At 34.7% G+C, this 27056-nt stretch overlaps 1 protein-coding gene across 4 annotated transcripts in view; it reads right to left on the reverse strand.

The window, feature by feature from the left end:
- Positions 1-27056, reverse strand: part of MYO6 (myosin VI) — a 103327-nt gene that overhangs the window by 11220 nt on the left and 65051 nt on the right. For 2 of the 4 annotated variants that reach the window (XM_063152885.1, XM_063152884.1), the window contains exons 13-30: positions 25972-26129; positions 25329-25420; positions 24797-24869; positions 23816-23943; positions 22675-22770; positions 21052-21225; positions 17292-17330; positions 15552-15645; positions 14065-14195; positions 13875-13952; positions 12832-12961; positions 11991-12081; positions 10627-10777; positions 9080-9288; positions 8519-8597; positions 6626-6786; positions 3347-3376; positions 2762-2800 (exon numbers count right to left, since the gene is read on the reverse strand). In XM_063152885.1, coding sequence (XP_063008955.1) covers positions 2762-2800; positions 3347-3376; positions 6626-6786; positions 8519-8597; positions 9080-9288; positions 10627-10777; positions 11991-12081; positions 12832-12961; positions 13875-13952; positions 14065-14195; positions 15552-15645; positions 17292-17330; positions 21052-21225; positions 22675-22770; positions 23816-23943; positions 24797-24869; positions 25329-25420; positions 25972-26129 — 1953 coding nt within the window. The remainder of the gene's footprint in view (positions 1-2761; positions 2801-3346; positions 3377-6625; positions 6787-8518; positions 8598-9079; positions 9289-10626; positions 10778-11990; positions 12082-12831; positions 12962-13874; positions 13953-14064; positions 14196-15551; positions 15646-17291; positions 17331-21051; positions 21226-22674; positions 22771-23815; positions 23944-24796; positions 24870-25328; positions 25421-25971; positions 26130-27056) is intronic. The other 2 variants (XM_063152888.1, XM_063152886.1) reach the window with 1 other exon arrangement.

A 27056-nucleotide genomic window follows, 5' to 3' on the forward strand; every position in this document is an offset into this window, starting at 1 on the left:
TTGATCTAGAACAAAGTCCTTGTTCCTAACCTTAAGAAAATATTCTGTCTTTGACAAAAACCTAACTTGAGAGAAGAAACCAAACTAATTCTATATTGGCCATCTAATAACAGCAATATTTATTCTAAGTTGGGAATGATGATATTGATCATCAAGATAATCAAGAGTGATGATATTTATCATCAAAGTAAAAAAGATCACTCGGACTAAAGGCTGACCAGTAAAAAAAGACTCATTGAAACTCAGTATTTTCCAAAGGTAAAAGGTCTTCATCATGTGTAGGTAATGTCAAAGTAAGTCAACAGCAAATGCAAGTGAGGAATTATTACTAAAATCTCAATCATCTTTAGGAAAATGTACAATGTTTCCATGTAGGAAATGAACATTAGATATAAACGTAAGCCTGAATTTCTTTTTTTCCCCAAGAAATGTGGTATGGATAAGTGGAAGAACCCTCTCTCAGGAACAGCAAACTTCCTGTGGATTATTTGCTTATAAAATAAGTTGAAAACACTGCAATGTTCAGTGATGATCAGCACATCTTTTAAACACTAAGGAATTCAAGAGTAGACACAAGATTTTACCAGTCTCTGCTCATGACTAAGAACAAAAATTGAAGCCTTTCAGGATCTGAGGGAATTTCTTCAAAAGAAACTAGATCTTTAACAAGGTAGCAAAGTTCTTGATGCAATAAGAAAAAACAGGCTTTTTCATTGGAAGGTCTGTTTGTGCAGTAATATCTTTGTAGGACAGGCACAGTATTAATAGGTATAATCTAGGGAATGTTATTTTAACATTTATTTTTCCATAAAGGTCTCATGTGGTACCATTAAGTTTTATGTTTATTTTCCTTTTTTAATTAGAAGGTTATAAAAAACTATTATAACCTGAATTTTTTCTTTATGCAGATACAGCAGTTTTGAAAGCAGAGATAACAAATGCAATTTAAATTTCATTGAATAAACCTAACATTCCTCTTAATAACAACTGAACCATCTCTTCAGTATAATTAAAACTACAGAATCTTGCTGTTGGAGTAGCAGCTTAATGCCTACTCATACTACTAATCCGAGTCCACACAGCTTCCAGTTGGAGCTTGAGAAGTTGAACTTAAAAAATTGACTTAGAACTACTCATGACTGTAAAACAAATAACTGGACAAACTTCTTCAAAATATATACTTTAATATTTTGTTATATTCTGTAGGACATCAAGGATTCCTGATAAATAATTTGCACTGCCTGGTGTCTAACCTTTTCGAACCTAATTTGACAAATCCTAAGGATTTTCCTTATTTAGCAACATTACCCACCACTTTAAGAGTTTGCTGCCTAATTTAGCACAGCAGAACTGGAGCTGTACCCTCTCTGGTTAAACTAGTAATCTTTAAGAATGCTAATCCAATTGAATGGCTTAGTCTTTCTATTAGGGTACTACTCTGCACTCTGAAGACCACTTGCTTGTTTTCTACATGACTTCAAGCATAACACTATGTCAGTAAGAGGAGCATCACATTTGATATTCCATCTTCACTGCTCCATATGAGAGTTATGTATCATAAACAGTATTTTCAGACTAAAAATACAAAAGATAGTCTCATGTCAAAAGTTTCCAGTGTATGAAAAGTGAGACAAATTTATTTAAACAAGCAGATACTGAGAAGCATTGCATTTTGAATTCAACCAGAACACAGAGCCTGATTTGGCCCCAAAATTTTTTCATCTTTTTGTACATTAAAAATTGGCCACTGTCATTGGAACTATGTCAATATATGCAATACAATATGGCCATTTAAATTCATATGCTACCTTAATTACACATGATGTGGTTTATTCCTATTCTTAAAATAACACTGCAGGAAAAAAATTTAGTTACCAGCTGCATTCCAATCATCCATGATACCACTAGAAAATCCATTAAACATGTGAGACTGAGCATCTTCAGACTATACATACATAGCTTAGTAACTTGCTAAACATAGCTTAGTAACTTGTTAAACAACAGATTCCCTTTCAAAACCTCTAAACATTTTTTCTTCTTCTGTAAGGTTCATAAAATCAATGTCAAAGGTTATTTCTACCATCAAGTTGCAGAAAACACTTTCTATTTACTTGCTGATATGGAAGACAATCACAAACATTTCTTTGAACAGAGTATCAGTATTTTACCAACTAGTATATTCAGACCAAAACCTGTATTTATCTTTTCTTCTGCATCATGCATAAAATCTCACATTACCATTCAAGAAATCCCAGAAGGGGATTTTGTTTGGATATCTTAAGAGGGTTTTTAATATGGTCTTACCATGGAAATTTTCAAAACTGCTTTTATTTTAAGAGAACTCTAATGAGAATATTTCCTTATTAAATGCACCAACAATTACATTACTGTTAAATTACTTCATTAGCTTTGTGCTGAATCTGTAGAAATATGCCTTTAAAAGATGTGGAGCCTTGAGCTCTGTTTGTCACAAAGGTGAGAGGAGAAGAAAGCTAGAGAAGCATTAATGAAATTACAGAAAATTACAGGGTACATGAACTATTCTTATTCTTTTTCAATATAATAAATTAAAATAGCAAAGAAATAATTGCTAAAAAATGGTAAGGGCAATTTATCTGAAAGAAATAACTTACTTATCTGCTTATCATTTAAAATAAACTCAGATTCCATTACTTTTAATTCCATAATAATTCAACCCATTAAATGTGTGATTTGTTTTTAGAAAATGATTGATTCACTGGTGTTATACCTTCTCACCTACCTAGACAATATTTCTGACATTTCTGTGGCCATTTGTTCCCTACAAGAAAATTGGTAAATGAGCATAAACCGAATATATGGATATAAAACCAGCCTTTATAACTGTGAAAGTGTCTTGGCAATCAAACTGAAATTAAATTAAGTGCACAGGAAACGACTACTTATTTTTAATTATTTCAATTCAGACACACACACAAAGATAGTTAGATAGATAGATAGATAGATAGATAGATAGATAGATAGATAGACAGACAGACAGACACACACACACACACACAGAGTCCTGATTCTGTAAAGAACAAATTACGCAGGGCAGTGAAAAATGGATGGTATGTGAAAAACTTTACAGCAATTATATAATGATTTTTGAATAGATGTTATTTGGTATATTTGGTTATTAAAGGGTTTATTAGATGTAAGCAACGTAATGAATATAAGGCATTAAAAATTGATTTAGAAATTACAGATGCATACTAACAAAGATTACTATGGGGTATTAGTAAATAAGAGGACAAAATCAATATCTTTTGATTAATTAATGTGGTTTTTATCTATTAGAGCATTCAAATGGAAAAAAATGCCATACGCAGTCATTTGTGGCTTTGTTCCATTGGCTCTGCAAACAGAAGACATTTAATGTTAGACAAACTACTACCTAGTTAATATTTTAATAATCTGAAGCAAGAAAAGGTGGGTCATAGCATTTCCTGCTCTCTCACATCTTCTTTATTATCTTATGAATTTTTATTATTATTATTTTTAGCTGATTATATAAACCTCTTTTCCCCCCCAAAACTTTCTCATTCAATTATGACTTAAATTATAATCTGGGGAAAAAAAATGTACAAGTGAAAGCTTCCCCCAGCCTTTCTCCCCTGTCCAATCTTTCAAAATCAGAGACTTTGAGGCATACTACTGATCTATTTCATGCTTGGATAAGCGTGTCACAAGAAATAGCAGCAATCCTCCTGTAGCTGCTCTGGGAACAGGATGGGTGCTTCTTCATGCAAGCTGTGAACAGACCCCAAGTCTAACTGCTGTACTGGAAACACACAGGTGAGCACAGGTAGCACTATCTGTGCTAAATTAGGACTTTTGGATTGTTCCAATGCAAAACCCAGGACAGATACACTCACAACACTCTTCTAAGACTAGCTTTCTTTTGATGTTATATGCCATACTGTACGTTTCAATAAGCCACATAAATGCATAAAAACTACCCAGTTGAAAGCAGATACCTACTATTTAAATTTTTTTTTTACTTAACTGCTAATCATTACCTTTAATTTACCCCTAGGCGCAGTAAATCACATATTACACATCCTTTCAAATGGCGGATGAATAGCAAAATTGAATAAAGCTAGAAGAGGTCCAGCAGATCCAGCACAGAATAAGCCCAAATGAAAATCCTGGATGTGCTGCCAGAACAAACAACTTTTCTTCTTTGATAGAAGCCAATAAATATATTTTTCAAGGAAACTGTTAATACTTATGCCCCTCGAAATATCTATGAAAGCTATGAAAGTGAATACAGCAAGGCACTGTGAAAAAAAGAAATAAACTACAGGCACTCAAGTTCAAATATGACAACACAAAAGTGTCGCGTATTTCTTAAAACTGAGCACATAAAATCACACTTTTCTTCCTCTTTTCACTCAACAGTTACAACCATACAATGGAAAATACCTTTATTTTCTTCATGCCAATATGTAAGGATGAAACCAATTTTTACAGAAGTGTGATAACACTGTAAAAGCAGTACACTGCATGAATTCAGTATGAAGTCACACATGCTTTATCTTATTACAGCAAAATTTAACAGGGAAGGTATAGATACTTATAGAAAAGTCTGTGATTTTAGTGTATCACATGCTAATATGTCAGTCTCAAATGTAGAAGACTGTAGACTATAACTTCTTTAGACTCTAGCAAAATTTTGATTGGTATAATATAAAGGAAGTCCTGAGACTTTATGATTTAATTATTAAATTACATAATTTGTTCTAACCAATAGTTTTCATTTCACTGAATTTCTTTAGCTGCTACCTTTAAGGCAACTTCTGAAATTACATGAAAATCCTCTGATTTCAATAGAAGATACTGGGGCCTGGGTAAGGTTTTAGTTTGATTTTAAACAAGCCAAAATAAAATCAAATATTAAATTAAAAGCATTCTATTCAGGTTTTGAATGTGCAATTAACTATTTGAAGTAGACTTTGGAAACAAGGGAAAAAAATTTGCCAATGAGATAAAAAAGATCTCATATAAGCAGAAAAATCTATCACTTCTTTTCTAGATTTAGGTATTATCTTGCTCAAGAAATGATTTCCATCTCTATGCTAACATGTTCAGACCATTGAGTACTTTCCAAACACTAAGAAGGGTCTTCAGTCACCTACCAGCTGCACAGCAGAACTGTGCTAGCTACACAGCAGAGAAACTGGCAGTCAAAGAGTTATGACGACAATTAGCTCATCATCCATTCTGGGATTATACAAGAAAGACCAATGCCAAAATCACCTATGAGCAGTAGGAAACACAGTGGAGGTTAGAGCTTCACTGACAGAAAAGTTACTGAATTCTCTGAGCTCCTGTCTATTGCATCTCTTCTTTCATATTTAAGAGAACTCTGCCAGGTTGCAAGACTAGAGTGACTTTGTGTCTACCTTTAAAGTACTGCACCAAAATCCAGACAGGGAGAGTGGTGAGGCACTGGAACAGCCTTCCCAAGGAAGCTGTGGCTGCCCCATCCCAGCTTGGATGGGCCTCTGAGCTACCTAGTCTAATGGAAGGTGTCCCTGACCATGGCAGGGGGCAGGAAAGAGATGGTTTTCAAGGTCCCCTTCCAACCCAAACCATTCTGATTCTGTGAATGGAGCATGTCAGTCTCAGTCAGAGACAATTTGACAGTATTGTAGTACCGAGGGAAAAAACACAACTATTTCAGTGGAACTGCCCAGAAGTCAGTATTGAACATGACAAAAAATTACCCATCTATCTCAAGCAAGCATACAGTTATTAAAAAAAGTATACATCTAGATGAAATTTGGGTAGCAAAAGAAACACATCTAGGAGCTTGAAATTTCATGGCAACACAAGGGATTTTCTTGCACTCATTTCAACAACAACAAGCTGAGTAGAGTCATATTAATGAAGTCACCAAGTTATGTGACCATGTTCACAGGTCCCTTTATGCAACTTGACCAATAAGTACCATTTTTACTGGAACTTCTAAGTTGCTTCAAGACATCACCTTTTACACATGGAGAGTTCTTGCTCTGTAGACAGGCAGTGTGGTTCTGTGTATCAAAGGTGAAGCTCTTCTTATCGCACATCAAAAATTGACACAAAACAAGACTAACACTTAACATTTGAACTCATCTATGTTAGGTATTTTCATTCCACTTGAAAAAACTTACCAGTCAGGGCCCAGAAATTACTTTTATTTCTGCAGTCAAAGAGAGCTTCTTGTTTAAAAAGAAAAATCTCACACAAATTCACTGTAAAAATGGAACCATCAAGTCCTAGCAAAGATGTATGTTATTATTACTTACCACTGAAGAAATTCTATCCCCTACTTTAAATGAGTCATAAAAATCAGAATTTTAAGTTAGCCATCCTTGTTGGAACTCAAAAAAAGAGACCTGCAGTCATGTCCAACAGCACCTAAAAAATTACTGATGTAGCAAAATGCAAAATGAAGAAAGTCTAAGCAAAAGCAATCTAACAAATTTCAAAATTTAATTTGAAAAACATTCCAATATACTGACTTAAAAGCTCAGTATAGAGCATAGTCTTTTCAAAGGGACCAGGATAGGGAGAAAAGAAAGCACAGAGAGGAAAATGTAACTCCTTGACTCCATACCTGCGCAAACCTAAATCCAGCTGTGCCTCATCACTGATGAGCTCTGCCTCGCTCTGGGCAATCCTCATGGCAAGCTCGTGGTCACGGCGCTCCTGTTCAAGCACTGCCTGGTGCTGCGTCTCCTCCTCTCGCTCTCTAGCCAGCTGAGCCTCAATCTCAGCCTGTTTGAGAACAGGACACCTTTAGCCTTACCCAATAAAAACCAAAATGCTACATGAGCAGTATTTGAAAAAACTGCTATGTTGTATATTAGCTTTTGAAAACACCTACAGTTTACAGAAATGAAAAATTAACAACATTAGTATTTAGTTTGACCCAAAAAAAATGAAACAGCTACAAACTGAATCTTGGTTTCCATATAGTTTATCAAATATTGTCCACCACTTATATTAACTTTTTTAATAAAGTGCCAAGTAATTTTTTTAATATATGAATTATTTTGTTCATTATTATAAAAATTAATGTTCAGAAGTTTTCAGAATCATTAAAACTCAAATGAAACAGAGGCTATGGCTGCTCCTCCATAGTGCTAACACAATACTTCCTTGATATTCTGCTCTTGGCATCACAGGACTTTGTAATAGGCACTACTTTGGATACAGGTCTGTATGTCATTTTGAAAAGGGATTAAGACAGACACTGGAATTCTCTGTGGAACTGATCTAACTTGAATTTAAGCAAATGGTAAAACTTCCAACTTAGTGCAGTGCAGGAGCAATTCAAATATACTGCCTCTGCAGAGTCAAACAACAGCAGCAGTTTACCATCATTATTTCACAAAAAGCCTTGCACACACAGTAAATAAAACAGGACCATCCAATTCATACCTTCAAAAGGCACATACGCCAAGTTTTAGCAGTGCCCAAAAATTAACAAGGAAACAAAGCTGCTTCCCACCCATCATTGTGAAGTTGCACCACTAAAACACTAAAAACTGTACCATTACACCAGTGACTTTACCTTATGAATCTTGTTTTAGATTAGCTGATAAAAGCAACCACCAGGAGGAAAGATAATGAGAAAGGAAGTGTATGTGGGAGAATGAAATACCTTACAGGATTATGTATCCACTTGGATCCAAACACAGCATTTTAAAGTTAAAAGTGTAAATTACATTCTGCATTGCAGATATCCACAGCTCAGAAGCCAAGAAACATTGATAAAGACAATCACTATGGATGTTCTTTTTTCATAAGACTGCTTTCCCAGGTCACCCAAGCAATCTCCAACAAAAAAGGAAAAGAGGGATATAGGATCCAAACACACCTCTGAAGGAGATCTCATTATGAAATCAGTAAGAATTGCCATAAATCAAGGGGAAAGGTGGAGGAGTGGGATTTGAGCTGCATGTATTTAGTGTACATGAGTGCACTAAAGGAGCCAAAGGAGCTACCAAGGACAGTCCTGCCTCCTCTCATTATTACTGGTACTCTCAAAGTGTTTGCAGTTAAGCAAGTAAATAACACAATCAAAGTCGAGATGTGACTTTAGTAAAAGAATGCCAAACTTGCCTGACACAGACCACCCACAAAACCTTCAAAGGCTAAACTAGGATTCTCCAACGTTGCATATTTTTAAAATAACTTTTAAAATCCTTTAAAAACAGATGCACCTCCCTCAGAATACTTGAAGTTGCATAGGAACTAGAAATAGGTCATCTGTCTTGGCATATCCTAAACATGACATTTGCCCTATATTTACTAATAAAGCAACACTGGTGAATGACTCTGAGAAATGCATTTATAGAAAGAAGCCATTAGACTTGGTGGAGAACATAAGCTATAAAAAAGATTTACAAATAAGTAAATGAATACAAGAAAACAAAACACACAACCCCAAAACCATCACAGTAACAAGAAATCCCCCAAAGCCACACACAGCTAATGCATTAACCTGAATACGCTTTTCTTCTTCTTCTCTCTTTTTTCTCTCTTCCTCTCCCTGTTTTCTCTTTGCCTCAATCTCAGATTTCCTATTACATAAGAGGAGAAGAAAATGAAAACGTGTTATTATGACACAAATGAACAAGAAATAGTAAGAAATACAAAGTCTCTTTCATAAAACTGATTGGTAGTCCACAAATCAGTACAGTTCTGATGACAGGATACTACATGTAAATTATGAAATTTTTCAAGTTCATCTGTATTTCCAGCTGCATCATATAATTTCTTCCATATGATCTTCTGTCACTTGCCTTACAAATCACTAGGAAAGGAAATGCTTCAACACTGCACAGAAATACAATCCAAATTATTCTGTAAGTGAAAGTGTATCAAAAAAAACTTCATTTAAAAGCCTTTCCAGTTTTCTTCTGATTCTATAACCAGCAACTTATTCAAACTCAAGACTCACAGGCGTCTTTCCTCCTCTTCCTTCCTTTTAAACTTCATTTAAAAGCTTTTCCAGTTTTCTTCTGATTCTATAATCAGCAACTTATTCAAACTCAAGACTCACAGGCGTCTTTCCTCTTCTTCCTTCCTTCGTTTTTGGTCTTCCTCTTCACGTCTCTTTCTTTCCTTTTCCATTTCCTCCTGGATGCGTCGTAGCCTCTCTGCTTCGTCCTCTTGCTGCTTCTTCTTTTGCAGTGCACTCAGAAGCTGCTCTGAGCTTTTAACTAAAGCATCATATTCTTTCTGTATCTGTTCTCTAGTCATTAGAGTGGTCTGCAAAAATAATAAGGGGGTAATTGTTTTTTATTTGTACTTCACTTTTGAAAGAACATACTTAAAAATATTAAGTGAAATGAGAGCACTATATTTAAATCATAAATACACCTCGGAGTTGGGAAGCTTGAGTCCACTCTTCCCTTTCTTTCTAAATCTAAGGACCCATTGCTCTTCCCCTCTCCTATAAAACCATACAAAGTCATCTCCATTTCATCACTGAAATTAACCTTAACTTCCTTTCAAAACATACCTTCATATTTTAAATCTTGCAGTTTTAAGCAACAGAAATTAATTCTTAGCATGCTAAGATGGAAATTAAGGCCTTCCCTGTGTATTTTGCATTGTGCTCTTATCTTCTTTAGTGGTTATTTACAGCTCTGCTTTTATGTCATAGTATAAAATAGTTTTTCTTAATATTTTGCTAGCACTCAGAAAAAATACTGCACTGTGTTGTGACTAACTTTTTCTAAAAAGTTATAAGTAACAAATTACAGGTTGAAAATGCTTCAAAAATAGCCTTTGCTAGACACATTTTCAAACCTTATTGACAGGTACAATTTAATTTCATTTTACAATTCACATCTTACTAATAAAACTGCAATATGGGGTTTTGCTGACCTTTTCTGATAGTGTATCATGATGATAATCAAATGACATCATTTTCATTAGAAAAGAGAACCCTAAGCTGATAGGTTAACTCTACCATCTTTTCAACAGTGATTTTAAATAGAGAAGTCTTAATATGGTACACTAAGAAAGCTATAATATTGCATGAAACATTTTCTAACATTAATAAATGCCAGTGTGCCTTCATTTTGTCTTTGTGCTTCTGTGGTAAGAAAGAGAGGACTACAGATCTAAAGCATAATCAGCAAGCTGAATTCTCTTTACTACCAAGTTTGAAAAACCTCATAACTGGAAATGTCTCTAGTCTGTGATAAATGCCTTGTTTCAGCCCTTATTAAGTTAAAATATTGGCAATGGTAATTGGTATTCTGATAATGGTAATAATGGTAATTGGTATTCCAATAGTGAAAGCAACAAACAACTTATTGACAGCACTTGTCTCGTAATATCAACATGCATTTTTTCTTTAAAACCTTCAGTGCCAATTTTGACACACAGATACCAAAGTCATATGCACCTATTTTCAGGATTCACTTCAGTTATATTTACAAATAGTTTCAAACAGGAATTACCCAATGACTGAAAATTAAGACCACAATTTTAAAGTATATTTTCTGTTAAAAAAAAATGCATTGGCGTTCTCCTTTAGATGAAGCTTTTAAAAGATTCCAGTACAAAGCTACTTTTTCTCTCATTATTATCACATACCTTAATTTTGGTCATTGATGCATCAATAGAAGCCTCCAACTCCTTGACCTGCTTGCTTGTCTCTGCTTTTCCCTCCTTCAGAGCACTTACTACTTCATTAAATTTATCAAGTCTCTTCTTCAGTGTACGTACTTTTATCAGGCCATCAATGCTGTGAAGGTAAGACAGCTTATTTGCTTATTTGAAATAATTTTGGAAGGTGCTATTTTTAAAACTCCACAAGTCACTCATATAAAAAAGGTAGACGGGGAGAGAAGTTATGCCTTCTGACAAAACTCTCCCTCTTCTTTGAAATCTGAACATTATCACATCAAGTAACTAAGCAATGGAGCCTTTTCCAAGCAGTAACTAAAATTACTTAGCAAACAGTGGCTCAAAATGGAAAAATGCATTTTTATTTTGAGAATTAATTTGGGTAGGCTTTATGTTTTTCTCACAATAATAAATGGATACTAATGATTATTAGTATCCACTAGAGGATTTTAACTGGAAAAGATAAAGGCTGAGTAGTGCTACTTATTCAAAGAGCAGTGACAGAATTAATCAGATAAAACTCTACTACACAGTATTACATCCCAGAATGAACACCATTACACCCCAAAGGATTGAGAAAACAAGGCTGGGGAGGAGTTCAGGAAAACTCAAGAGTTTTTTCAAGAACCACTATTGAAGGCCCCACACAGAAGTTACAAAACTGCAGACAATCTTCCTAAACAGATATCACTGTACTGGGATTTGCAAATCAAGACACAAAAGTAGAAACAAAACAAATCATTAAAGATGAGCACCAATTAGCTAAAAAAAAATGTCAGAAATGCCAAGATTCAAAATGAAACATAATTCTCAAAGGATGTAAAAGAATTTATGAGAAGCCCACAACTAGAACAGAGCTGTGTCTCTGTCGAAGAACATTAAGGTGTCAGCAGAGCTTAATTATTGAAGTAGTTTTTTCATCAGTATTCCCTGCCATCAGATAATGGAATTAATTTCATGAGGAAATAAGACAGTTATTATTTCTAAGATAAAAATGAAAGGGAGCCTATAAAGGTAGGAACTGGTAAAGGACAACAATTAACGAGCTTAAATTAAATTAGACAGACTTAAAAAAATTTTAAAAACAAGGTTGTCACTGAAGGATTTCATGAACAAAGAGATAAAGAAACATCTTTAGGAAAGGTTCAGATTTAGTCTATGCATCCTTGGAAAAGAGTGAAGGAATACAGAACTTCTCAGTCTCCTTCAACTGTACTTAGCATCGCTCTATGATTTCAGATAGATTTAGTTAATAAAGTAAACCTCCTCTTACAGTCCCATGAAAATATTATTTAAAACATACTTTCTTCAACCAAGGAGTATCTTCTTACCGTGGTTTGTGCTTTCTCTTGCAAAGCCACATACGAATAGTCTTTTGTATTTTAATGCAGGCACTGGCTCGATACTTTATCTTATTTTTCACTGTAAACACACGTAAGATAGAATCTTAATGTTTTATACAGTTTAACACAACTTCTATCTTCCTTATACATTTGATGTCACAAAACTGTATGCAGACTATGTGTGCCTGAGAGCTTTTTGTATATTGGAACCACAACATTTAAGAAACAGAATAGCAGAATTCACAATCTTGGGCCAGGCACAGAGGCTCCCACCCAAAGCCAACAGGAACAATGAAATGTGTGCACACTCATACATCCCTCCAGATTCAGATACCAGTAACTTTTGTTAACAGTTAGAGCAAACCCAAGATTTTAGTGTTACAATCTCTGATGTCTGAAATCTCCTAAGAACTCAGAAATTCTATTTTCTTCACTATAAACAGCAACAAATAATAATCAGTCACAGACTGTGCTGGCCCAAATGCACAGCCATGTGTGCACTGGCATAAGGCCTTTATGCTCTTCTTCCCCATTCTAATGCAGTTTTCACCCTCCATGTTATCAGATTGCTGACATTCTGCATCAGACCCTTCCCCATCTCCCAGGTACCTTTTCTGAAGCACACCACAAGTGCCAATCTCTATTGCACACCACCTTATTCCTATTCTGCCGAGTAACTTCAAGAAAAATCCCACCAACCTTGAAATCAGTTACTCAGAGTTCAGTATGTATCTGCTATACATGTCCTTGGCCACATTTCAAGGTGTTATTAATTGCTTTGCTGTATTTTTAACCAACATTTTGAGTTAATAAAACATAAGACACATACATTTAATCACTGAGAGAGAACACCATTGAACCTTTTTCCAACGACTGCAGATAAGCCAGCGATTCACTCGTTTAACCAGCTCTGCCAAGTGATCCGGATCAGACTTCATTATCTGATCGAACTCTGCAAACTAAAGGACAATTAAAACAAGTTTTACATATTAGGAGAACAGAGAGTGTTAGGTATTATTATTTGAGATCAGGCTGAATTGAAATTTTTTACATAAACTGTATGTCATTATATCAGCTTTCAATTAAAGAGTGTAGGTAATTTTCTTACACTTTGTTGTTTGATGATAACAGAAATTAAAAGTGCAGATTTTTTATATGTTTGCTGTATGGATGTCCAACACTTGGCATTTTGAATAATATAACCGTTTACTAAACACCAAAAATACTTATTGTCAAAATTTTTAAAAATCAATTGTTTTTATACATCCTGAAGATGAACTCTGGCCTTCCACAACTTCAAAACACATCTAATTATGTATCTGGAAAAAAATAAAAGCTGAAAGCACTTCTCAATTTTTAACCTTTGTATAAGTTTCCCATTGAAGGCAATGTTTTCTGAAAATCCTGCACTTCTGCTTTTCAGTAAATATAAGACAGGAAGAACATTTTTCTGGGATTACAATAATTTTCCTTTGTCATCACAATAGCTCTCAACTTCATCTCCTTACTCTGAATAGAAGCAGCAATGTTCAGAATCACAGAAGGAGATTTCAGTTATAAACAGATTTTACTAGAAAATATTTCTTCTTGGCTCTGACTTCATCTTTCTAAAAGTCAACATAATTCTTGGAATACAAACATTGCATTAGAAATACTGCAGCATCAGCAACAAGACTGTAAACCCAATTGTATCCATACAAATTTTGTGGTTTATTCAAAGAAAATGAACAAAATTATTTATACAAATCCTGGGCAACCTTATTTAGGTTGGCCACACTTTTATCAATGTGTTAAACAATGTCACTTTCAAATGTCCTTTCAAATGGAAATTATTTTAAGATTCATAATCATGAACTCCAAGAAAAAGATTACCTTGCCGGGTCTAAAAAACACCTTGGTTAGTCCGAATTTGTAATCATTTTCATTCAGTCCCAGGGCTTTAAATAGGGCCTGAAACACAGAAAACAGAAAGGATTAAATTCTGCCTCCTTCAAAGAAACATGAAAACCAACATCACAATATATTTTCTCATGTGGATGATACAGAAGAATTATTTTCTTACTTTGCAAAAAAGCCTAGGGTCCAGTCGAGCCAATTTTTCAGGCAAGTATTTCTTGTACATATTATACAGTTCATGAAATGAAGCTCGTGAAGGGAAACCACCTTGCATCAAATCCAGAACTGACACCATCCCTAAATTCACAGACACATATATAAAACCTGGGATTAGTAACATGCAAATTAAGCAGTGAATTTTATGATAAACAGTAAGTAGGTTTATGACATAAGACTCAAAGACATTGTTCAGAGACTAAACCACAAAGTTCAGCTGGGATTTGATCAAGCCTGTAGCATTTTTTGATTATGTGATCAGTCACAAAAAGTTAATACTGAACACATGAGAAAAGCCCATAAGGTTTTCTCCCTATTTGAGAAGTAAGTAACACTCAATCATCCATATGATTTTTCTTCTAATATTTCTTCCAAAACCTTTTTTCTTTTTCAGCAGATTTGACAATTTCATTTTTAAAGGGAAGACGAAAAGACCCAAATCTACACCCCAAACCACCAAATAATGCCCAACCAGGCATTTATTTCAATCATGTGAATGGTATTTGTGAGACCTGGTGCAGATACCACGTGCAAATACATGTGCAGGGCAGTGCCAGAACATTTAGTGTACTTGAAGTACAAAGTATCAGCTGCTAAGATGTAACATCAATGTCCCCAATAATGTTACAATATTTTGGCTGCAACTAGTGTATCAGTAAATCCCAGACACTGTCAGTAAGATTCAAATTACTTCAGCAGCAGAGGCTATACCAGCTTTTACCCCTATTTTACATATTCTTATCCACAGAGGCTGCAGGTAAGTTTTTAAGTTAGACCTTAACTTGTGGTTGCTGTCATAAAACTTAATCTTCTGCATACTTGCTTTCAATAGAAATTTAATTTGTTTATACTGTCTTTGTTTTTCAAAAAGTTCAGTGGGGCATGAGCAAATAAAGCTATACATTTGGAAAGCATCTAGCATTTCAAGACTAACAAAGATGCAGCATTTCATCCATGTTAGGTGTTCAGCTCCAAATCAAATTAATAGTGATATAAAAAGAAACTTTTGAGAAAGCAAACCAGTATAATTAAACTCAATCATAGTATCTATAAAATCAAAGAATGCTGGTGTGCTTCAATAGCTAGATATCTCAGCTAACAGTGACTGCCTTTAAATGCACACAGGAATTTCTAACACTTCAACTGCCACAGAAATTTTAAATTTTATTGTTCCAGACTGAACTGGTGCCCTATTAATACTGTGGGCAACTCTTCTTTGCAAGAAGAGTCCTAATGCCAACTCAGATGAATTATTTCTAAAATGAATGCTAAGTCATTAAAAATCTAAATAGTTGTTTATAAGGCATAAATAACCTACCTTCTAGAAAACAGATCAAGCAAGGAAATACTGCTTTCATCCCACATATTTCAAACTTACAGTAATTTATAATCACCAAAGTAAAAATCAGAGGGAAAAATACCAGAGGCATACATTACCTGAACACTGAAGCTGAGAGAGGATCTGTCCTCCCTCAAAGTGGTGACTTGTCATCTTTAGATTAGGTTTGATACAGCGAATAAAGCTCGACCCCTATGACCAAAGCAAGAAGTTAGCAAAATACACAGATTTTTAAAACTCCTAAAATAACAGTTAAATAATTAAAACTTATGGGGGTGGGGGGGAGGGGAAGATACAAAATAACAGTATTCTAAAAGAGAAATGCTGACATTATTATCGAATCAAGGAATGTTGAGGGGTTGAAGTGGGCCATAAAGATAGTCAAGTCCCAACCCCACCCTTTTTCTCTCATATACCAGTTTTGCACTGAAACCTTGATCTTGATGTAACTGACCTCAATGCTAAGCCATTAATTGGATCCTCAATTCTGTTGAATTTTCACTCAACTATTCTCTTAACATGTATATAACCTATGTTCTATGACTCTAGATCCTACTACCCTCAATATCTTCCATAGTCACAACACTAAAATGCCCCAGAGTTCACATGAGCAAACCAGACTCCTGACAGCAGAATCATGCCAGATGAACCTGACCCTCCTTAACTTCTACTTTTTACAACTTCCTTTGGCTCACAGCTGCAGTCTCCCTTCCCTGATGTTCCAGTCTGCTCCTCTGCTATGACCATGTGTGCTACAGTGCTACACCACTGCTCTCTCTGATGATTTGACATTCAGCAAGGAAAACATTTTGCCGAGCACCACCCAATTATTCAGATTTTCCTTCAACAGGTGACTGCTAATGACAACTTTGCATATTCTAAAACAAAATTGGGACTGAGAAAACATAGTATTAAGCCTGATTTGTGGCATATTTTCTCTTTTTCCATCTCTCAGTTGAGAATGAGACAGCACCTGCCAAGGGAACTCTACATTAACAATATCTCCCCAATCACAGATTAGCTAAACTCAAGAGTACAGCAAGCCTGGACACACACATTTTTCCCTGGACTGTATTTCATTTCCAGAATGTTCTGGGTGAAATAGATCACCTTCAGACCAGTCTCATGACTGCAGTAAAATCGTATATGCTGGCTATACTCCAAGCACCCCACTCCTTTGTTTCCCTTAATATTCCACCCTTTTTCTTTTTTTGACAGAGCATAACCTAATATCTATAATTGGTTAGAACATGTGGTCAAGAGAAACAGCACTGTGTTCCTACAATCCCAAGTTCTAAAGTAAAATGGCATGTTGTACACGGAAAATTTCACAAGCTATCTAATTGCATCAGCCAAATTAACAAATATTCATTAGGGGACTCAGTTTCCTTGACCACTTGTGCATTTACAGCCTATCAAAAAAAGTAAAATGAAAAAATATTTTAATGACTTTATGGAACATTAAAACAATAATTAATAATAAATTATTTCTTAAATTGCTTACTTCTAATAAACATTTCTAAATTTTCTATAAATTAGTCATCAATGATAACCAATGCACAGAAAGAAGTAAAAGAGACAAAACAGGAGATTGCAGCACAGACAAATTTCATACTGCTTATTCAGTTTTTTTAACTTTCATTCTACAACTTTTTTGAAGGTGGTTGGTTTTCCTTTTTCCAGTAAATAAATAACCATTACATGCACAAGAAGATGTTCCACGTAGCTGCAAACTCTAAAGTAATTACTAATCACATTTATCGTAAGCCCTAATATTGAGATTATCTACTTTGTTTTACATCCGAAAACTGTGAACCTTCATCTGTATATATACTTACAGTGCTGTGAAGCTTCTCAAGAAGCAAATTTAACTGAGTCTGTAAAAGAAAACAGGTACTTCAAGAGCCTTGCCATGGCATGAACAGAAATGTACACACCAAATAGAGGTACAGCATTAGTGCATGCATGTTCATTGTTAGTGAGACAGTACTGATAAACCAAACATTCACCAATTTTAATAGACAAAATCATGCAAGTGTGCATGAATGGCCCTGAGGGAATTGCTTGTATTTAACTGTACAACAATACTGCATGGACTAGTCACTTATTACAACATAGTTATCACAAAAAACATGCACGTCCATTTGGGAAAATAAAAAATAATGACTATGTAATAAAATTATACAAAAAATAAGACCAATCAGCAATCATTTTTAAAAAACACACTGAAATTTTGTGAAATCCCAAATTTAATCAATAACAAGCATTATTTGTGTGTTACATAATTAACACAAAGTATATTCCCAGGCTTTCCTTCTGAGGTTTTTTTTTTTATGTTATGTCAACATTTACCTGCAATGATCTATTTCTATTTCCAAACTTCCAACTTTTTAATTCTCTATTGATGACAAAAAACTACAATTTTAAAATTACACTTGCTGAGGTTATATTTAAATATACTGTGATGAGAAAAGCCTGTAATACTACTATTATTTGCAGTCAGGTTTTCAGGATAATCAGAGACTTAAACCTACCAGAGAAAACAATTTAGAGTTGGTATTGAAAGTAGTTGGTAGGGACTTTAAATACTCCAAAACCACATCAGAAAAATAGCAATATTTTTACTTTAGAGGTGTGTCTGGGTTTTGGTTTTTTGGGGTTTTTTTAAACATAATTACTGCTGGGCTAGCCTTTCTAGTTTTTTAGCAAACTTTAAGAATATAGACTGCAGCAATACAAAATTCAGTATGTCCTAACGTATTCTTTTTCAGCACTGGTAGCAAAATTCGAAGGATCTGACTTCTGACTGATTTTTTTTAGCCAGATCTTTCAATTACCTTGAATCCAAGAAACAAGATCTGTATGGGTAGTGTGCATCACCTACAGCTGCCAGTTGTCCCTCTGGTAGATAAAATTGGTTTGGGATTTTTTTAACTTAACATGGATGTGGTTAGAAAGAGTGCCACAAGAAGCATGACAAACACTAATAACCTCCTGCTCAGTTCTCACTTACACATACTGTTTATATTTCAACTTGATCATAATAATTATGTTTTCTTAAGTCAGAAACACTGAAGTTTGCAAGAGACAGACTAATTTCCATCAACAGAATACATTTCTGCTTGAGGAAAAATACCCCTTCCTTATACTCTGTGATTTGACAAGAAATAAGCCAGAGACATTCTCAGGTGAACTTCTCCAACAAAATCTGTATATGAGCAAAACATATTGCTAAAACTACTGCTCTTTGAATTGTCACAATTTAATACATCATTAGCATAAGGTAAAATCATCTCAGGCAATCTTGAAGAGATCCAATGATAAATGAATCATTATTTTCTCAACTGATTAATGAGAATTAATTTTGATTAGTTATAAGGAAGGGATGTGCGAAGGATTTCATAAAGAGAAGTCCCTGTAACATCATCAATAATTGATATAATTAGAAGAAGTTCTAATTTCAGTAGTTCAGAAGACTGACTTACAAATTAATGCACAAAGAATTCTTATTCTTAAAGAGATGAAATATGTAGTAAGATAAAAGACCTTATTTTGATGTCATCTGAAGTGAAATATTCAAGGCTATTAGTGTTCATCAGCATCACATGCTGTGTCTGGGAAGGTAACACTAAATGAATTACTGAAGTAACACATACATTCAAAATGCCATGGAACTTGAAAACATTGAAAGAATTATAGATTGATGGGCCAGATCCAAGAAGGACATGAGTTGTGTTCTAGGTGGAGAGGGGAATACCAAAGTAACAGAAGGAAATCCAAAAAAGTTCCCCACAAAATTTCTGCTTCACTTTAAAAATGCCTCCCTTTTAATTCACCTCTCCTTGCGGAGTGGTTTAATGCACAAGACTGCACCACTGAAGGTGGGGTGCCAAATCTGAGAGAAACTGAAAATCCAGATGGAATGAAGAGGAAACTACCTCAAAAGATCCCCCAGTTGATTTCATGTTTAAAATACAGTTCTCAAAAATAGTGGATCCTACCTTGATTTAAAGCAGACTCATGGCTGCAGGGTTTGCTCAGGACATGGCTTATCTGTATGCAACTTTTCAGACTACCTGATGATCATGTATTTTATATTAAACCAACTGCTGCACTTTAATTCAACAACTACTATAGAATAGGAAGGAGTTAAAAAGACTCATCAGAGCAAAACTCAAGAGAGCAGCCTGCCCAATTCCCAATTAAATGCCCAAACCACTACCTTACAAGTCAGACCCTGTATTCTGCTCTTCGTGGCACCATAAAAAATTTATTTCTGGCTACCTAACCAAACAACTCCAGGAAGGTGTAATGAGAATACCCTTTGTCAGACTGACCAATATCTTGGTGTTCACTACAGGAAATAAAATAGCCATAGAACACAATACAGTATAGACCTGAAGCAGAATACTATTGCTATAAAAAGCAAGTGTGCTGCTAGCTTATCCTTCCTGTTTTTTAGCCCCTGCTGAAGAAAACAATTTTTTACATAACAGCTCCAAATGCTAGCCACAAACTATGATTATGCAAGAAGGAATTTATCTTGCAGTCCTGATCCAGTACTTAACCTTGCTATGGAGCAGAAATGCAGAAACACTCTTCTGCTGCTGGCAATGCCTCACTCCATGTGCAGGTGTTTTGGACTATCTAAGACACTTGCATTCCCCAGGGATTGTGTCAGGAGTCTAGCTAGGAACATGAGGGGGGTTTTTGGTGGCCCTAGGTAAGACAGCATACCAAAACTGTTTCAGCACTTGACTTGAAGGCATATAAATCCTTCATTGGATCTGGCCCAGATGTGTTGAAAAGAGCTCTTGTTGAAATTGCTGCAGCTCTACCAACTGTAAATCCACGAGACTGAAAAATTTACCTGCAGCCCACGATGTGCCTGCTTTTCATCTCTTAATTCCCCTATTGTTCTCTTTCTAGCCATCCTGAGCTGGAATAGTCCAGCTAAAATAAAACTGCTGAATGAGAAAAGGATGCAGAAAACATTTGGAGAAGACAAGGTTTGAAGGTCAGCTTTGCAACATCAGAAGAAAGGAGAAAATGAGGAGAAGCATCAGATTCAGGTATTGGGAAGGGAAACATTCAGCACAATGAATATCTTCCTGTGTAAGCCATGACTAAGTATATATATATTTCAGAAAAGGAAAAACTATGGTTAAATTAGGTACTGAATTTTGAGAGTTTGGCCAACTGTAGGGAATCAATACATCTTCTAGACGGTATAATTACAATAGGATGGAAGAACACATTTTGTCATATCTAGAAATTTTTAAAGTCCACCAAATCCAAATTTACATCTCAAAACCTGTTGAATAAAGACTTCTATGTGACTTTGAAAGATTCTGACCTAAAAATCACTGTATAACCTCTGTAAGGACTATTATGGAAGATACTTTTGACAGAAATGCATAGCATGTAGCTTAAAATGCCAGTTTCTTATAATTCACCAGAAGAAAACCATCTCTTTAACCAAATTTTCTTCTGAATCTCAAATTACTGCTAGTTCTCCCCACCTTAGGTTCTATTTCATTCAAGTAACATAAAACTGGCATATATTACAAGATAGGACTCTTTACTCTATGATTTTACCTTGAATTTGTTACCCACACTGATGAAACTGAGTTTTCCAGCTTTTTGTTTGGGATCCCTGTTGTTGTTAGTGTTGGCTTCAAACAATTGTCGAACAAATTTGTCCTTGGATTCACATATAAGAGATTGAAGAGACATGTGCAAAGCATCATTGTTTTTTTCCACAAATTGCATCTGAAAATACAACCCAAAAGATAAAAACACATTTGTTTTACTGTCCAAGTTACTGCAGTCTAATTAGAAAACTAAAGGAAATATACTTACATATTTAAAAAATTAGCAAGAACACATGGGGTAAATATTAATATATTATTTCAAACAACTTTTTAGCTGGATACACAAAAGTCTAATGCCAGAGAGAAAAGACATTCCTAAATTTGAAGGATGTTGTTGGAATTATGAAACCTGAAGAAAGGTTTGGTGCCTTTAAAGAGAGCAGTTGTTTTTTTGTTGACTTCCATTTCCAGCACTCAGCACATCATCATCACCTGGGAGTTCTGAGAAGCTTAATTCTTCACTGCCTGTAATATCACTTAAGATCTATTTTGAAATGGGAATTAATGTGCATACTTAAACCTACACAGTTTGGAAAATGAAATGAAAACAGGTTATTTTAGAAGTACTATGACTATTTATGAACACTTGATTTATTAAAACATATTGTCACTTCCTACAAACTTTATATATCTGGTTTATTTAAATTGGATCACTAACTTTGAGAAGAACAATACATTACAGAGAAAGTCAAGAGGTCAATATATTAGTATCCAATTTCCCATTTACAAAATCCTCAACAGCTTTTGGTGGAACTTAATAGAGACCTTAATATTAATGAACAAAAGATGGCAAGACTTCTTTGAAGAAAATGCCAGACGTCCCACAAAAGGGTGGGATTCTTCTTTGATAAGAATCAAAGGATTAACACAGGCTTCCAAAGTTTCCTTGGGCCATGAAGACACAAGAGAGGAATATGTATGCAGCCAAGTAAGTAATGCAAGTAGCATCCTTCATACATGATGAAGTTATACAGACCAACAAAAAGCCTTATGGATCTTCATTTTAACTTAAACTTTCATTTTTGAAAATTGATGGTCTAGATACCAGCTTCAGGTCTTACAATGTTTTTGTACAATAAGTAATAGCCAAAACAGCACAAGAATCTGGAATGTATTTTGAGGGTAGCAATTTCAGATATTTTGTATTTTTACACGAATGAGTCCATTGCCACTAGAAATGGAAAACACAAAGTATGATGGGGACTGTGTACAAGGATAATCATGCTTCCAAATACTCTTCACTAACAATACTTTTATATCACAGTTTATTCTTCTCCCCAGGATGTAAACACCTTTTGATGCAAAATTTGCAGTAGGCTGTGAGTCAATATATTTAATACTGACACCATTACCTGTAGATTTGAAACAAACTTTTACACAAAACACATGTCATTAAAATGGGCTGTAACCTGAAAAGTTAAAAGAAATTTGTCAATTCGCAAAGACATATCAATGTTTGAACTTCTCTTTTGATCACAAGAAATTTTGTCATTTAAGCTATACACAGTGAAAAAATATAAATGTTCTACAAAACACAATAAACATAGTGTTCCATAGACAAAATTACCGTCTCATAGCACACTGCTCCTGCAAAGTGTCGGATAATGAAGCCTTCATCATCTCGGATATTCCTGTGAACCGCCAATTTAGACTTTCTTGGAATCTGGAATTAAGAATTTGAATTACAAAGAAGTATTGCAATGGAGACTAAGAAAAAGTTTATTCTTACAACACCATCGTGATCTGCCAGGAGCACTAGGTGCTAAAATCATATTTCCTGTAAATACAATTGTGCTGATCATTACCATTCCTGTCCAAACCATGATGTTCTAAAAACCCAGTTTCAAACTCTTCGCACTCTTAAATACATTGCATTCAAAATACACGTCACCACGATTGCTAATACCAGCTGGTTGATTTTGGTTGTGCCTTTAATCAACACTTCATCATAAATTTGACAGCTGATGAAAAAGCTTGTTATATGAATAGGATTAGACTGAAGCTCAAGATATGGCTTTAGATGGTATATCTTAACAGGCAAGCACTACCTGATCATACACATACCATCAGAATGTTTCACTGCACACCAATTCAGGCAAGCAGGATTAAGTGGAAACTTAACACAAGGTAAATGTATGACAATTTTGGTAAATGGATTTTAAATGATGGCTTCCTTTACTCATATTTTTTAGGCATTTTTTTAAATTTCAACACAATTCATGGATATAAATTTCAACAATTTGCCTTAATCTTCCAGACAGTGCTGTATGTTAAAAAATAAACAACAAAAAAATTTTCCTAGTATGATTCCTATATTCATCTCTGAAGTGCTAGCTAAACACTAGACATGAGTCAAACGTTCTCCAAAGCAAGAAATTTTTTAAAAGAACAACAAAATAGCTCATCTGATATGAAACAATCTAAATTAAAATGTGTTTTTACTTCCTTTTCATGTTTTACATGTTAAACTTCAAATGCAAGTCAAGAATATGGCTTTAGTTTAGCAGGATATTAGAATTGCTTGAAGTCTTCAGTGAACTTTTCATCAAATCTAATCACCAACCTTGTCCTTAACAAAGAGGTACAGACTGTGCAGACTGGGCGGTATGAGATTTCTTATGAAAGATTTTCATTACATTGAAGTGTTACTATCAACTGTTCCAAGAACTGTTTCATTAAAACAAGACAGACAACAAAAATAAACCTACCGAGAGCCTGAAATGGTCCTTGTGTTTTTGATGCACAACTGAAGTAAAATGTTGGTCACTTGGTTGGGGAAGACGATTTTCTTCATCCAAAATATCCAGTACACCTACTAATTTTGCTTCAATCAAATCTGTTAATAAAAAAAACCCATATATTTATGGAAATTGAATATATCAACTTGTATCACCACTGAACATTACACACCAAAATGCTGCTGATCTGATTCTCTACAAAAGTACCTATGGAAAGCCATTAAACAAAATACAAGAAGTCATGGCAAATCAATTCTGTAGATCTTAATAGGCATGTATAGGTTATCCATCAAATCCAGAAGTTCTAAGCTTGTGGAACATGGGAGAAAAAGATCAGGAACCAATTGTTTGATTTTAACTCTTGATCTCAAGCTGAAATTAGTAATCCAAAAAGCGCCTAAGACTTCTTACAGTATGATCCTAGGTCTAGCTTCAATTGCTGGGGGAGATTTTTAAGCTTTTCATACACATTTTACCACATGTCAAAGCTAAAAGGTTAATATTTCCATTTGACAACATGACCCAGTGAGAAGTAGAAATTTGTTTTAGGAAAGGCAGACCAGCATTTAACATACAGTGGTGGTTTCACAACTTTTAACAACTGAATTGCCTTGATCTCACACAGATATTCCGAAGCCCTTGAAAGCTGACACAGAAATTCATGCTCTTGAAACTATTAGACACAAACTCACAGTTTTGCAATTTCTTTTCCATTCTCTATGAAACTGCTCTTTTAAGAGGAATTTTTACTACAAACTTTTTCCTGTGGAAAGGATGAAACTGCTAATCTTGTACTGCAGAAATGCCTATGAACACTTAAGATCGTGAATTGAATGAGGATATATATAAAACCATATAATTACTAGTGCTATGCATATTTCACCTCCTCTGCTTGAAGGTGTTTTCCCCATGACAGTAACAAAAAAGATTGACAATTCAAGAAGTACATACCTATACAGTCCTGATTATCTACATAACGAACTTCATTAACTCCCAGGCCTTCTTTCTGGTAAAGTTCTTGTTCCTAAAGTAATTGAAAAGAGAAAACACCACTCTTAATTTTTTTTCTAAAAAAAAAAATCAAGAAAAAAATTATATTTTCTAATAAACATGAAACAATTTTTAAAAATATAGCAGGAATCAACACACATTTAAGAATTTTCTTAAACAGCTTAATGTATTCCAACTTTAATGCCTTAATGATAAGCCTGTTCAATTCAATATTTTCATTAGGTATTGGTGATTATCCAATCTCTGGACAGCTCATTACTGGTTTTCAAAAATCCACATTCTTTTCTGACCCAACCAGATGTCACATAATATGGAAACAGTATGTCAACTGATTTTTTTTTTATTCAAACATAACATGTAAGCTTATGAAAAGTAGTGCTATTTAAAGCATCTCTTCAGCAAAAAAAAAAAATTCCTCAAATATAACAGTTAAAAAAACAAATCCTCAAATATAACATTAAATATATCATACCTCTTTCAGAATTCTTTCATTAAAAAATTGCTGCAGTTTTTCATTACAGTAGTTTATACAGAATTGTTCAAAACTGTTGTGCTCAAAGTACTCTGAAAGACAGAAGTTAAACTTTTATGATAAAACAGTGTTCCAAGAGTTTAAATTAAATAGTAAATAAGAGAAGCTTCACAGTGCTAATATTTAAAGATGTGTTCAGATTCATAGTCATTTCTTTCAGCAAAATGAAATCTTTTACAGATTTTCAAGTTGTACACAAGCCATCTAAAAATACTGCAGCAGATAATATTTCTAAGATAAATGACAGACAGTTGGCAGCAAACCAAAGCAAGATGCTACCAGACAGTGAAATTGTACCAATACACCCTCATGCGTCTATGATACACCAGGCTAGCAGTAGATACCAAAACTCTAAAGACCTGAAAACCAAAGGCTGTTCCCCTGGACAACCTTGGCAGGACTAGAGCACATCACAAAACATGCCCTGTTTTGAATTTTAGTGAGTCAAAGAAGCAAAAAGCAAAAGCTTTATAAGAACCATCAACACCAAAAAGAAAAACCCTCCCACTCTTCATTACAGAATTTGTTATTGAATCTTTGGTGGAAAAAAGTGACAACTAGAAATAATTTTAGGTATACTTACCAAAACCAGCTATATCTAGAACTCCAATGAAGAAAGAAGAAGTTTCAAATGGAAAGCACTGGTTTACCCTTTTCACTACATGATCGAACAGATGACTGTACACGGTTTTAGCCAAGGCATCGCGAGCATTGTTTGCTTGTTCCACTTTCAAGGGTACCCTAAAAAAACAAGATACAAACCTTATTTTTCAGAATTCCTTACTGTGAAATGCTGAGATTAGACTCTAAACCTAAAACAAGCCTGTCCAATACCATAAATTAGGACCTAAAAAACCTTCCCTGATCTCTAGGCCAAGGCAGGAAACAACCTTGCCAAGTTAGACTATATTAGCTGTAAAAAACAATAATGTTTTGCTACCATCAGTAGAAGTGAGATTCAGATGCTTTCATAATTGTTTATTAAATAATTAGAAACTCTACTGACAGTTTCCAGAGAAAGATATTTAAACTATATACAACACCATCTACAAAAATATTTCTACTATTTACTTATGATTTGTTATGTTAGAATAAAGCCTAAAGTTCAGTTTTTGCTCTGACATCTTTTCTGCTCCTCACCCCATCACACTAGTGAGGAGGCTGAGGGTGAACAAGAAGCTGAGACGGGGACACAGCTGGGACAGCTGACCCCAACTAACCAAAGGGACATCCCCTATCATATGGCATCATGCTCAGCAATAAAAGCTGAAGGAAGAAGGGGGAAAGGGGAATGATTCTATGAATTTAACATTTTGTCTTCCTAAGTAACCACAACACTTGATGAAGCCTGCTGTCCTGGGGAGCTGAACACTGACCTTCCAACAGAAAGTAGAGAATGAATTCCTGGGTTTGCATTTCTGGCATGTGTAGCTTTTGCTTTACCTTTTAAACTGCCTTTATCACTAACCCATGTGTTTTCTCATTTTTACCCTTCCCCTTTTCCTTCCACTGGCAGGGAGTGAGTGGCTACAAGGGGCTGAGTTGCCAGCTGGAGTTAAACCACAACAACAGCTTATCCATAATTTCCTTCACTTCCCAGAATTCATAAGCACTAAACTAACTAACTAATAATTACTATTTTTTTATTTCTTCAAAGATAATACTTCT

The sequence above is a fragment of the Melospiza melodia genome, chromosome 3 (genome assembly GCF_035770615.1).
Source record: "Melospiza melodia melodia isolate bMelMel2 chromosome 3, bMelMel2.pri, whole genome shotgun sequence".
Taxonomy (NCBI): Eukaryota; Metazoa; Chordata; class Aves; order Passeriformes; family Passerellidae; genus Melospiza; species Melospiza melodia.